Genomic DNA, 15027 nt, shown 5'->3' with positions numbered 1-15027 from the left:
ATATCCTCTTTACAAGTACTACTATAGCAAGGATAATAGTAATATTAAGGTCTGGAGAGTCTTTATCATCAACTGCGATAGGACAATATCCTCTCAAATACTAGTATAGCAAGGATAATAGTCATAATAAGGTCTGGAGTGTCTTTATCGTCAACTGTGATAGAACAATATCCTCTTAAATACTAGTATAGCAAGGGTAATAATAATAATAACGTCTGGAGTGTCCTTATCGTCAAATACGATCGAACAATATAGGAATGCTTATTGATGGTTATCGGCTCTGGAGTGAACAGGAAAACCCTGCCAGCCTTAGCTGTGTGGTTTTTAGTATTCTCCTGATGCCTCCTGTCGTTTCAAGAAGAATGAGGCTAATTCTCCCAGCGTTTCAGGTCCCCATGGAGCCTGCAGAAAATGCATTCACGTAAGGGGATATTATTAGCCCGGCTGAATTTTCTCTTGAGGCTACAAATGCTTTATTTTCTTCCAACTTGGGAGTGTTTTTTTTTTCTTGAGATGGAACGATTAAGGGATCCGCAGTGTAGATTTTTGCTCATCTCCGCTCGGCCATGGAGGCCGTGAGGACCCGTTTAGCCGGAGCTGTCCCCTTCTGCGGGGACCACCCCTCTCTGCTTGGCCTTCCAAGGTTAATAATGGTGGTCTTTTTAAGCACTTACTATGTGCCAGGCACTGTACTGTGCGCCAGGGTGGGCAGAAGCCAGTCGGCTTGGGCACAGTCCCTGTCCCGCGTAGGGCTCGCAGTCTCAATCCCCATTTTACGGATGAGGCCCAGAGAAGGGAAGTGACTTGTCCAAGGTCACACAGCAGACGAGAACCTGGGATTAGAACCCACGACCTTCTGACTCCCAAGCGCTTGCTCTAACCACTATGCTGTGCTGCTATTTATTGAGCGCTTACTCTGTACAGAGCACTGAACCAAGCACTTAGGAGAGTATAATACAACTAAATTAGAGGCCACATTCCCTGCTAATAATAATGATAATAATAATAATAATAATAATAATAATAATAATAATGGCATTTGTTAAGCACCTGCTTATTATGTGCCAAGCACTGTTCTAAGCGCTGGGATAGACACGTGGTTATCAGGTTGTCACACGTGGGGCTCACAATTACAGCTAGAGAAGCAGCGTGGCTCAGTGGAAAAGAGCCCGGGCACTGGAGTCAGAGGTCATGGGTTCAAATCCTGGCTCCACCACTTGTCAGCTTTATTACTCTATTTTACTTGTACATATTTATTCTGTTTATTTTATTTTGTTAATATGTTTTGTTTCGTTGTCTGTCTCCCCCTTCTAGACTGTGAGCCCGCTGTCGGGTAGGGACCGTCTCTAGATGTTGCCGACTTGGACTTCCCAAGCGCTTCGTACAGTGCTCTGCACACAGTATGCGCTCAATAAATACGATTGAATGAATGAATGAATTTATTTTATCTTGTTAATATGTTTTGTTTTGTTCTCCGTCTCCCCCTTCTAGACTGTGAGCCCACTGTTGGGTAGGGACTGTCTCTAGATGTTGCCAACTTGTATTTCCTGAGCGCTTAGTACAGTGCTCTGCGCACAGTAAGTGCTCAATAAATACGATTGAATGAATGAATGTTTTAAATCCTGTGGCTTCTTTGCATTGATAGTTCCTTTTGGTCAGTATCAGCCAGTCGTATTTATTGACCCTTTACTGCACCAACTTGTACTTCCCAAGCCCAACTTGTACTTCCCAAGCGCTTAGAACAGTGCTCTGCACACAGTAAGCGCTCAATAAATATGATTGATTGATTGATTAAGAGCGCTATCCTAAGCACTTAGGAGAGTATAATATAACAGCGTCAATAGACACGTTCCCCGCCCTCAAGGAGCGTACACTTCTAGACTGTGAGCCCACTGTTGGGTAGGGACTGTCTCTATATGTTGCCAACTTGGACTTCCCAAGCGCTTAGTACAGTGCTTTGCACACAGTAAGCGCTCAATAAATACGATTGATTGATTAAGAGGGTTCCCTACCCGAAACTGTTAGCTTTACCGTTTTCTCACCTTCCACTGGGTTGTCTAGTTTTGCTAAAATAAATCATCTACTCTCGCTCGTGGCACACTCTTGCTGTGTGTTTCTCTGTACTTTTCTCCAAATGTGGCCCATTATGGCTACCTTAAATAGATTATTTCATCACCCCCGCTCCGAGAGGTGAGGAGACTAATGTGGAAATCAGGGACCACTGCTGCTTGACAGTCGTTAATGGGATTTTAGCTACTGGCCTTGCGTGCCAATCAACCAATCAATCAATCGTATTTATTGAGCACTTACTGTGTGCAGAGCACTGTACTAAGCGCTTGGGAAGTACAAGTTGGCAACATGCCAGTCCCTCCCCTCTGATAGTAGAGGCCCAGAAGGCCCTGCCGAATCCAGTTCCTCTTATCTCTGGGCTGCAGGTAATCGTTTCTATCCCTTTCCATCCCCGCCAGATCCCAGCGCAGCTTGCTTGTCGCCCAGAAGCCGGTTTTCCCGGCGGTCGACACGAGCGTATCTGACAGGTCGGAGATTGGGGGGCTACACCGTTGGTTCCTCCCGGGGCGGGATCCAGCCCGTGGCCCAGTCCGGTCCCGGTCTATTTATTTTATTTTGTTAGTATGTTTGGTTTTGTTCTCTGTCTCCCCCTTTTAGACTGTGAGCCCACTGTTGGGTTGGGACTGTCTCTATATGTTGCCAATTTGTACTTCCCAAGCGCTTAGTACAGTGCTCTGCACATAGTAAGCGCTCAATAAATACGATTGATGATGATGATGATGTCAAAGCCTGTCCCCAAAAAGGCAGGAAAGCGAGGGCCGAGCCGACGGGAACGTCCTGAAACCTTCCCGCTCCCACTTTGGTTACAGATTTTAATTGGACTTCCTTCCATATTGTGCTTTTTCCATTGGCGTATTTCCCGGTGACCCATTTCCATTTCCCCAGTTCTTCCCTCCAGCCACCTCTGCCCCTCCGGGGCCTGCTCTGCTCATTCATTCATTCAATCGTATTTATTGAGCGCTTACTATGTGCAGAGCACTGTACTAAGCGCTTGGGAAGTACAAGTTGGCAACATAGAGAGACGGTCCCTACCCAACAACGGGCTAAAGCGTATAACTAAGAAGTAGCAAGAAGCAGCACGGCCTAGTAGGAAGAGCACAGGTGTGGAGTCAGAGGACCTGGGTTCTAATCCTGACCCTGCCAAGTAATAATAATAATGGTGGCATTTGTTAAGCGCTTAAGGCCTCGAGCGGCTACTGTGTTCAATGAAAACCTAATTTTCAATCAGATCAGCAGGTTGAAGAAGAAAGTCTTCTTAATCCGTGCTGCCGCCGCTCTGATATAAATGCAAATCTCTTCTTCGCATTTTTGATGGAATTGGATTTGGGAAGCATTATAATATTGATTCCCCTCACAAATCAAGAGTAATTAGGTTTTCCTCAACCCTTCCAAAGTCTCCGTGGCTGCATCACTGCCCCGCTTGTTTTTTTGTAAGTTGTGAAGTAATGAAAACCCGACTTTTATTCTTGGGTTCTGGCGGAACGTTAGTGTACGGTGTGCGCATCTCAACACATTTAGTTTTGAATCACAACTGGGCCTTTGACGTGAATGAAGTCACGTTTGAAATCCGGGCAAATACCCTCGGTTAGGCACTGTACGTTTCAGGGATGAAAGAGGCCATGTCGTTGGATGGACGGCATCTAGCTAGTCCCGATGCACTTACTGCAGAGAAGCAGCGTGGCTCAGTGGAAAGAGCCCGGGCTTTGGAGTCAGAGGTCGCGGGTTCAAATCCCGGCTCCGCCACTTGGCAGCTGTGTGACTTTGGGCGAATCGCTTCACTTCTCTGGGCCTCAGTTGCCTCATGTAAAATGGGGATTAAGACTGCGAGCCCCCAGTGGGGCAACCTGATCACCTTGTAACTTCCCCAGCACTTAGACCAGTGCTTTGCGCATAGTAAGCACTTAACAAATGTCATTATTATTATTACTATTATTATATTCATTCAATCATATTTATTGAGCGCTTACTGTGTGCAGAGCACTGTACTAAGCACCTGGGAAGCACAAGTTGGCAACATATAGAGACCGTCCCAACCCAACAACGGGCTCACAGTCTAGAAGAAGATTGTGAGCCCCCCGTGGGACAACCTGATCACCTTGTAACCTCCCCAGTGCTTAGAACAGTGCTTTGCACATAGTAAGCACTTAATAAATGCCACCATTATTATCATTATTATATTCATTAATTCATTTATTCAATCATTTTTATTGAGCGCTTACTGTGTACAGAGCACTGTACTAAGCACCTGGGAAATACAAGTTGGCAACATATAGAGACGGTCCCTACCCAACAATGGGCTCACAGGCTAGAAGAAGACTGTGAGCCCCCTGTGGGACAACCTGATCACCTTGTAACCTCCACAGCACTTAGAACAGTGCTTGGCACCTAGCAAATGCTTAATAAATGCCATCATTATTATTATTTTTATTAAATACCATGTATATATTTTTTAAAAAACCTGTGAGTTAGTGGATGACTCACTGCTCAGAGCCAAAGAGCCTGTGGTCTCATGGTTTGTTGGGTGGCCTCCGTGGCAACTGCAGAGAAGAGGAGTCTAAATGTCGTTTGCCAAACCTCCAGGTTAGAACTGGCTCCCACTGGGCGTTTGATAAATAATCCTGCAAGGAAAAACCTGTCTCTAGTGTCTGGGAAATTGGATTTTGGGAGAAGCAGGAAAGCTTTGCTTTTGGAGGTCATTTTCCACTGTGTTTTTTTTTTTTTTTTTGGAGGAACTCTTGTGAAACAGAAAGAACGTTTCAGAGGAAAGTGAAATCATGGACCTTGGCCCTGGGCCCCCTTTTAGACCCCCTTTTAGACTGTGAGCCCACTGTTGGGTAGGAACTGTCTCTATATGTTGCCAACTTGTACTTCCCAAGTGCTTAGTACAGTGCTCTGCACACAGTAAGTGCTCAGTAAATACGATTGATTGATTGATTGCTGCTTGAAATGGTGATAATAACTGTCCGTGATGCCCCTTCTAGACTGTGAGCCCACTGTTGGGTAGGGACCGTCTCTATATGTTGCCAACTTGTACTTCCCAGGCGCTTAGTACAGTGCTCTGCACTCCGTAAGCGCTCAGTAAATACAATTGATTGATTGATTCCAAGTTGATTTACATTTTTTTATAGTATTTGTTAAGCGCTTACTACTGTACTAAGCACTTATAAGGTGCTGGCGTAGAAAGAAGATAATCGGGTCAGACACAGTCTCCGTCCCGCCTACGGCTCGCGGTCCCAATCCCCGTTTTTACAGATGAGGTAACTGAGGCACAGAGAAGTGAAGTGATCTGCCCTAGGTCACACAGCAGAAAAGTGGAAAATCCAGATTAGGACCCAAGTCCTTCTGATTCCCAGGCCCGGGCTGGGTCCGCAAGACCAACGCTGTTTGTGGGCTCTGTGCAGGATCTCGCTCCGATGGGGCCTGGACATTTGGAAGTGTGAAACGATACGGAAATGAAGGCAGAGGAATTTGTTTCCATAGTGTTTCTTTATATATGTTTGTACATAGTTATTACTCTGTTTATTTATTTATTTTACATGTACATATCTATTCTATTTATTTTATTTTGTTAATATGTTTGGTTTTGTTCTCTGTCTCCCCCTTCTAGACTGTGAGCCCGCTGTTGGGTAGGGACTGTCTCTATACGTCCCCCTCGTCCCCCTCTCCATCCCCCCATCTTACCTCCTTCCCTTCCCCACAGCAACTGTATATATGTTTGTACATATTTATTTCTCTATTTATTTATTTGTTTATTTTACTTGTACATATCTATTCTATTTATTTTATTTTCTTGGTATGTTTGGTTTTGCTCTCTGTCTCCCCCTTTAAGACTGTGAGCCCACTATTGGGTAGGGACCATCTCTATATGTTGCCAACTTGTAATAATAAAGTTGGTATTTGTTTAGCGCTTACTATGTGCCAAACACTGTTCTAAGCGCTGGGGGGAATACAAGGTGATCAGGTTGTCCCATGAGGGGCTCACAGTCTTAATCCCCATTGTACAGATGAGGTAACTGAGGCACAGAGAAGTTAAGTGACTTGCCCAAGGTCACACAGCTGACAAGTGGCAGAGCCAGGATTTGAACCGATGACCTCTGACTCCCAAGCCTGCGCTCTTTACACTGAGCCACGCTTGTACTTCCCAAGCACTCAGTACAGTGCTCTGCACACAGTAAGTGCTCAATAAATACGATTGATGATTGATGATGATGATACATTGCCAACTTGTACTTCCCAAGTGCTTAGTCCAGTGCTGTGCACACAGTAAGCACTCAATAAACACGATTGATTGATTGATTGATTTCTAATGGTTCTCGCTTTGCTTTTCATCATGCAAGAAAGCTAAAAGGCACAAATCAGATTTGTTAGGGTCTTTAACTACAAAGCACTTTATAGCTAAGTGGAATTTTAGCAATAAGGCTGCGTACCTCAAACAAAGTCGGCCACCGGCCGTTGTGTTTTAAAGTGCTTCCATTTACGTTTTTGAACCTTTTCACTTTTTTCCTCTAATGACTTTGGGGAATTTCATCAGTACTTCCTTGGTTGAGAAGCAGCGTGGCTCAGTGGAAAGAGCCCGGGCTTTGGAGTCAGAGGTCATGGGTTCAATTTCATTCATTCGTACATTCAATCGTATTTATTGAGCACTTACTGTGTGCAGAGCACTGTACTAAGCACTTGGGAAGTACAAGTTGGCAACATATAGAGATGGTCCCTACCCAACAGTGGGATCACAGTCTAGACTTCTAGAAGTCTAGAAGTCAAATCTCGGCTCCGCCAACCCGTCAGCTGTGTGACTTTGGGCAGGTCATTCAACTTGTCTGTGCCTCAGTTACCTCATCTGTAAAATTGGGATTGAAACTGTGAGCCCCCCGTCCCGGGACAACCTGACCACCTTGCAACCTCCCCAGCGCATAGAACAGTGCTTTGCACATAGTAAGCGCTTAACAAATACCATCATTATTATTATTTTAAGGGTTTATTCTATGTCTAGGTGACTGGAATACATCGTAGGTGTTCAGATCTGCAAACGCATTTGAAAATGTTTCTGCAGGGTGGCACAACTTCCTGGGTGTTTCCCGCTGAATGATCTGAAGCGGGTTAAAGAGCTTTAAAAATGAGCGTGAGCGGAAATACAAAGGTGCCTGCTAAACGGGAATGCAGGTGGCGTCTTTTGAACGGGGCTCCGTGGGTGTGGTGATTTGGGATCGTCCGCTCCTCTACTGCCAGCCTACTCTCTGGACCTCCAGCTCATCTATTTCGCCGTTGACCCTTCGCTGGCCGCCTGTCTCTGTCTCCTTCCCTATTTATATCCTATTTATAGTCACTCCTTCCACCTTCAAAGCCTTATCGAAGGCCCATCTCCTCCAAGAGGCCTTCTCCCACTAAGCCCTGATTTCCTCTTCTCCCAGTTCCTTCGGCATTGCCGTCGCGCTTGGATTTATTCCCTTCATTCACCCCTCCTTCAGCCCCACAGCGCTTACATCCGTATCCGGAATTTACTAATTTCTATTGATGTCTGTCTCCCTCTCTAGAGTGTAAACTCGCGGTGGGCAGAGAACGTGTCAACCCACTCCCAAGCAGTTAGTACAGTGCTCCACACACATCAATCAATCAGTCAATCTACTTATTTCTGTTGATGTCTGTCTCCCTTTCTAGAGTGTAAACTCGCGGTGGGCAGAGAACGTGTCAACCCACTCCCAAGCAGTTAGTACAGTGCTCCGCACACATCAATTAATCAATCGTATTTATTGAGCACTTACTGTGTGCAGAGAACTGGACTAAGCACTTGGGAAGTCCAAGTTGGCAACATATAGAGACGGTCCCGACCCACCAGTGGGCTCACAGTCTAGGAGGGGGAGACAGAGAACAAAACCAAACATATTAACAAAATAAAATAAATAGAATAGATATGTACAAGTAAAATAAATAGAGTAATAAATACGTACACACGTATATACATATGTATACATTAAACACTTAATGAATACCATCGATTGCTCGATGGGGATTCCCTACGGGATTCACCTAAAGCCCACCCTCACCCCCCGACGTTCCGCCATCGTCAGTCTTTTCCCAGTCAGGGACGCGGCTCATCATTGTGGCTCTTGGCATCTTGCAGGAGCTCCAGGATGGCGTCGGGAAGCAGACGACGGTGATCGGGGCGCTGAACGCGGCCGGGGAGGAGATCGCTGCGCAGTCCTCGGTGACCGACGCGGATCTTCTCAAGGACAAACTGGAAAGCCTGAACGTCCGCTGGGAGAAGGTCTGCGGGCAGTTGGCCGAGAGGAAAAAGAGGTAGAGTCAGTTCCTGGATGCTCGCCTGGCCAGGGGAGCGGAGAGCGTCACCAGACCTGGCCCTCTGTGTGACCTGGGGCAACCGTCAATCAATCAGTCATATTTATTGAGGTCTTATTATATGCAGAACACTGTACTTAACGCTCGGGAGAGTCCAGTACAAATGAATTAGCAGACTCGTTCCCTCCCTGTTAAGAGCTTACGGCCTAGAGAGGGAGATGGACGTTAAGATGAATGCCATTTATGATATATAACTTAAAGATATGTACATAAGTGCTGCGGGGTTGGGGGCGGGATGGTATCAAGTGTCCCAAGGTCACAGATCAATCAATCAATCAATCAATCATATTTATTGAGCACTTACTGTGTGCAGAGCAATGTACTATCCAAGATCCACAGTTCCAAGTATACGACGCAGAAGGGAGAGCGAACTAGGAAAAAGAGGGCTTAATTGGGGAAGACCTTTTAGGGGGCAAATGGCTTAACTTCTCTGGGCCTTGGTTGGGCCATCTGTGAAATGGAGTTAAGATCCCTGTTTCCCCCGGCCCACCAGTAGAGGTAACCTATATAATTGACAAATATTGTTTTCCCAGTTTAGATAGTATTTATTAGGCTCTCTGTCTAGACTAGCACACAATAAGAAATAAGACGCAAGGGGTAAAAGGAAATGGAATCAGATGCTCTAAAAATATTCTCCATGAGTTCTTGACCCTACTCTCTGTCTAGACTAGCACACAATAAGAAATAAGGTGCAAGGGGTACAAGGAAATAGAATCAGATGCTCTCAAAATATTCTCCATGAGTTTTTGACCCTACTCTCTGTCTAGACTAGCACACAATAAGAAGTAAGATGCGAGGGGTAAAAGGAAATGGAATCAGATGCTCTAAAAATATTCTCTATGAGTTCTTGACCCTACTCTCTGTCTAGACTAGCACACAATAAGAAATAAGATGCAAGGGGTAAAAGCAGATGGAAACAGATGCTCTAAAAATATTCTCCATGAGTTCTTGACCCTACTCTCTGTCTCGACTAGCACACAATAAGAAATAAGATGCAAGGTGTAAAAGGAAATGGAATCAGATGCTCTAAAGATATTCCCCATGCGTTCTTGATCCTCCAGATGGGAGCAGAGATGATGCTTCAAAACTGAATGAATGTGAATCGGATGTTTTGCTCTTGTATTTGATTCCTTCGGAAGAACCGAACCGCTAAGCGGCTGTCCTGGAGGCCCTCAGTGGGCCATTATCTGAGCTCTTAGGACGTGAAAACCCTCAAAATGACAACAAGGAGATGGTGGCATTTCATTTCATTAGAGAAGCAGTGTTACTCAGTGGAAAGAACCCGGGCTTTGGTGTCAGAGGTCATGGGTTCAAATCCCAGCTCCGCCAATTGTCAGCTGTGTGACTTTGGGCAAGTCACTTCACTTCTCTGGGCCTCAGTTCCCTCATTTGTAAAATGGGGATTAAGACCGTGAGCCCAACATGGGGCAACCTGATCACCTTGTATCTCCTCGGGGCTTAGAACAGTGCTTGGCACATAGTTAGCGCTTAACAAATACCATCATGAGTATTATTATTATTTCCCTTTCCAAATTGCGAGGAGATCATTCATATTGTCTGCTTCCCTTCCCACAGCGAGTTTACAGTCTAGAGAAAAGGACGGGAAATGTCTTCTCCTTGCTAGTGATGTCCTTTTGCTCTATGTGAACAGGGAACCCCAAACCTCTTGGATTCATTCATTCATTGTCGTATTTATCGGGTGCTTATTGGTGCATATTTACTGAGCGCTTATTGTGTGCAGAGCACTGTACTAAGTGCTTGGGTGAGCACAGTATAATGACTGAGTCCGTAGACAGCTTCCCTTCCCACAGCGAGTTTACAGTCTAGAGAAAAGGACTGGAAATGTCTTCTCCTTGCTAGTGATGTCCGTTCGCTCTACATGAACAGGGAAACCCAAACCTCTTGGATTCATTCATTCATTGCCGTATTTATCGGGTGCTTATTGGGGCATACTTACTGAGCACTTATTGTGTGCAGAGCACTGTGCTAAGCGCTTGGGTGAACACAGTATAACTGAGTTCTTGGACAGGTTCCCTTCCCACAGCAAGTTTACAGTCTAGAGAAAAGGACTGGAAATGTCTTCTCCTTGCTAGTGATGTCCTTTCCCTCTACGTGAAACCTCTTGGATACATTCATTCGTTCAGTAATATTTATCGGGTGCTTATTGGTGCATATTTACTGAGCGCTTATTATGTGCAGAGCACTGTACTGAGTGCTTGGGTGAGCACAGTACAACTGAGTCCGTAGAAAGCTTCCCTTCCCACAGCGAGTTTCCAGTCTAGAGAAAAGGACTGGAAATGTCTTCTCCTTGCTCGTGATGTCCGTTCGCTCTACATGAACAGGGAACCCCAAACCTCTTGGATTCATTCATTCATTGTATTTATTGGGTGCTTATTGGTGCATATTTACTGAGTGCTTATTGTGTGCAGAGCACTGTGCTAAGCGCTTGGGTGAGCACAGTATAACTGAGTCCGTAGACAGCTTCCCTTCCCACAGAGAGTTTACAGTCTAGAGAAAAGGACTGGAAATGTCTTCTCCTTGCTAGTGATGTCCTTTCGCTCTACGTGAACAGAGAACCCCAAACCTCTTGGATACATTCATTCATTGTTGTATTTATTGGGTGCATATTGGTGCGTATTTACTGAGTGCTTATTGTGTGCAGAGCACTGTGCTAAGCGCTTGGGTGAGCACAGTATAACTGAGTCCGTAAACAGCTTCCCTTCCCACAGCGAGTTTACAGTCTAGAGAAAAGGACTGGAAATGTCTTCTCCTTGCTCGTGATGTCCTTTCGCTCTACGTGAACAGAGAACCCCAAACCTCTTGGATACATTCATTCATTCGGTCATATTTATCGGGTGTTTATTGGTGCATATTTACTGAGCACTTATTGTGTGCAGAACACTGTACTAAGCGCTTGGGTGAGCACAGTATAATAACTGAGTCCGTGGACAGGTTCCCTTCCCACAGTGAGTTTACAGTCCAGAGAAAAGGACTGGAAATGTCTTCTTGCTAGTGATGTCCGTTTGCTCTAGATGAACAGGGAACCCCAAACCCCTTGGATACATTCATTCAGTCAGTCATATTTATCGGGTGCTTATTGGTCCATATTTACTGAGCGCTTATTGTGTGCAGAGCACTGTACTGAGTGCTTGGGTGAGCGCAGTATAACTGAGTCCATAGACAGATTCCCTTCCCACAGCGAGTTTACAGTCTAGATAAAAGGACTGGAAATGTCTTCTCCTTGCTCATGATGTCCTTTCGCTCTTCATGAACAGAGAACCCCAAACCTCTTGGATACAGTCATTCATTCAGTCATATTTATTGGATGCTTATTGGGTGCAAAACGCTGTACTGACTACTTGGGAGAGTACTATATGACAATGAATAGACACATTTTCTGTCCACAGTCTGGAAGACAAGCTTGTAGTCTAGAGGATCAGCTTTGTTGCTAACAGTGTCTCCAGCTTCATTGGGGATTTCAGTTTCAATTTCCCAAACTCAATCCCCGTACCTTTATCTAATATAGTTTCCCCAATGGTTTGCTCTGCCTGGCTCCCCTTAGAGAGACCCATGATTCATTTAGGTGGGTTTACTTTGATTCTTTGTCTCTCAATCTCTTCTTTTCTTTCATTCCATTTGAGAACTTGGGCTTTCTTGGAGGAAATGAAAATCGGTAGTTGTTTATTTCCTTTAGTGAGCTGGTTGTCCCTGTCCTCTTTCTTGCAAATCTGAGATGTGATGAGACACTGAAAGTGTAACTGAACAATTTCAGTCAGAACCTGAGGATCGTATGTTGGAATTCCCTGTCGTATTTCAAGGTGTCCTCGGATGTGTTGAAAATTTCTGGAGACGGAGTCATTTGTTTCTTTCCCCCTCTGCCATCTCCTGTCCTCTCTCTTCTTTCTTTCATCTTCCTTTGGCTTCCTCTTACACTCCCTCTTCTGCCCTTTCTCTTCACATCCTTCCCTTCCTTTTCTCTTTCCCTCCTCCTCCTTTTCCTCTTCCCCTCTCCCTCTTTGCTTTTCCCTTCCCCCATGACCCTCCGTCATTTATCCTCTCTTCTCCGCATTTCATTCTCCTCATCTCTTCCCTCTCCCTCCCTTCATCCTTTTTTCACCCTCCCCCTTGAATGTAGGTGTGAGCCCACCTTCTAGACTGTGAGCCCACTGTTGGGTAGGGACTGTCTCTATATGTTGCCAACTTGGACTTCCCAAGCGCTTAGTACAGTGCTCTGCACACAGTAAGTGCTCAATAAATATGATTGATTGATTAGGTAGCTACCAGCTGAACTGTTTTCAGCCAAGGATTGTTGATGATGATGATGATGGCGTGCGAATGCAGTCTAGTCATGGGGCTCACAGTTTAAGTAATAATAATAATAATAATGACGATGGCATTTATTAAGTGCTTACTATGTTCCAAGCACTGTTCTAAACGCTGGAGAGGTTACAGGGTCATCAGGTTGTCCCACGGGGGGCTCACAGTCTTAGTCCCCATTTTCCAGATGAGGTCACTGAGGCCCAGAGAAGTGAAGTGACTTGCCCAGAGTCACCCAGCTGACAAGTGGCGGAGCCGGGATTTGAACCCATGACTTCGGACTCCAAAGCCCGGACTCTTTCCGCCGAGCCACGCCGCTCGGTGTTGTTTAATATTTACGGCGATTCTACAATTCTTGGATCAACAAGAATTCTAGACTGTGAGCCCACTGTCGGGTAGGGACTGTCTCTATATGTTGCCAACTTGTACTCCCCAGGCGCTCAGTACAGTGCTCTGCACACAGTAAGCGCTCAATAAATACGATTGAATGAATGAATGAATAGCAAGCGTGCCCTCACTTAACCCTCCTGGTCCTAGAACACTTCAAGTGGGGTCGGAATACGGTTGGGAATAAGAAGGAATGAAGGATCCAGCAGTGGTAATTCCCAGCTGCTGACCCCGGGCAGAGCCCTGTGCTGAGCCCAAGGGACAGTCCAAGAGAATTAGTAATAATAATAATAATAATGATGACATTTGTTAAGTGCTTACTATGTGCAAATCACTGCTCTAAGCACTGGGGAGGTAACAAGGTGATCAGGTTGCCCCACAGGGGCCTCACAGTCTTAATTCCCATTTTACAGATGAGGGAACTGAGGCACAGAGAAGTTAAGTGACTTGCCCAAAGTCACACAGCTGACAGTTGGCAGAAGACAGACGTAATAGAGAAGCAGCGTGGCTCAGCGGAAAGAGCCCGGGCTTTGGAGTCATAGGTCATGGGTTCAAATCCCGGCTCCGCCCCTTGTCAGCTGGGTGACTTTGGGCAAGTCACTTCAATCAATCAATCAATCAATCGTATTTACTGAGCGCTTACTGTGTGCAGAGCACTGTACTAAGCGCTTGGGAAGTACAAGTTGGCAACATCTAGAGACGGTCCCTACCCAACAGTGGGCTCACAGTCTAGAAGCCTTCACTTCTCTGTGCCTCAGTTCCCTCATCTGGAAAATGGGGATTAAGACTGTGACCCCGTGTGGGACAACCTGATCACCTTGTAACCTCCCCAGCACTTAAAACAGTGCTTTGCACATAGTAAGCGCTTTACAAATGCCATCATCATCAACATCATCATCATTATTATGATTATTATAATCCCTGCCCTCAGGAAATTTACTGTCTAATGGGTGCGGAGCATTACGTGGCCTAGTGGGAAGAGCAAGGGCCCGACAGTCGGGAGGACCTGCGTTCCAATTCTAGCTCCACCCTTCGTCTGCTGTGTCACTTCACTTCTCTGGTCCTCGGTTACCTCATCTGTAAAATGGGGATTAGGACTGTGAAACCCCACGGGAGACAGGGACTGTGTCCACCCTGACGATTTTATGCCTACTTGCCCACAGTCACACAGCTGACAGGTGACAGAGTCGGCATTCGCACTCACGATCTCCGACTCCCGAGCCCTTGCGCTTTCCACTAAGCCAGGCTGATTCTCATTATAAATACAGTTGTTATTATTATTATAATAAAGAAATATCTAGGAAAATTTTTTTGCATTACATTGGTAAGGAAGTAGTGATGATTTATGGAGAATCTTTACCCAATTTTGTTATGACTTTTAAGAGAAGCAGCGCGGCTCAGTGGAAAGAGCCCGGGCTTTGGAGTCAGAGGTCATGGGTTCAAATCCCGACTCCGCCACTTGTCAGCTGGGCGACTTTGGGCAAGTCACTTACTTAACTTCTCTGTGCCTCAGTTACCTCATCTGGAAAATGGGGATTAAGACTGTGACCCCGTGTGGGACAACCTGATCACCTTGTAACCTCCGCAGCGCTTAGAACAGTGTCTTGCACATAGTAAGCACTTAATAAATGCCATTATTATTATTATTATTATTATTATTATTATTATTATTGCAGGCACCTTAAAGTGCTTCACAAATACTTGACACATATTAAGTGCTTGACACATAGTAAGTGCTTAACACATAGTAAGTGCTTAACAAATGCTGTCATCCCCATCATCATAACTGCATCGAGCCCTTTGGAGAGTCCAGTAGAGTAGACGTGAGGTATGTGAGTAGAGTAGACGTGATCCATGCCCTCAGGAAATTTGCCATCTACTGTTTGGAAAGCACTGAGT

At 45.4% G+C, this 15027-nt stretch overlaps 1 protein-coding gene across 1 annotated transcript in view; it reads left to right on the top strand.

Annotated features, from left to right (window-relative positions):
• Positions 1 to 15027, top strand: part of DMD (dystrophin) — a 553630-nt gene that overhangs the window by 343510 nt on the left and 195093 nt on the right. Inside the window, exon 43 of the mRNA XM_038757068.1 lies at positions 8189 to 8364. Within this exon, the coding sequence (XP_038612996.1) occupies positions 8189 to 8364 (176 nt within the window). The remainder of the gene's footprint in view (positions 1 to 8188; positions 8365 to 15027) is intronic.

The sequence above is a fragment of the Tachyglossus aculeatus genome, chromosome 15, assembly GCF_015852505.1.
Source record: "Tachyglossus aculeatus isolate mTacAcu1 chromosome 15, mTacAcu1.pri, whole genome shotgun sequence".
Classification (NCBI taxonomy): Eukaryota; Metazoa; Chordata; class Mammalia; order Monotremata; family Tachyglossidae; genus Tachyglossus; species Tachyglossus aculeatus.
Note: the sequence above shows the minus strand (reverse complement) of the source record. Positions and strands in the feature narration are given on the sequence as shown.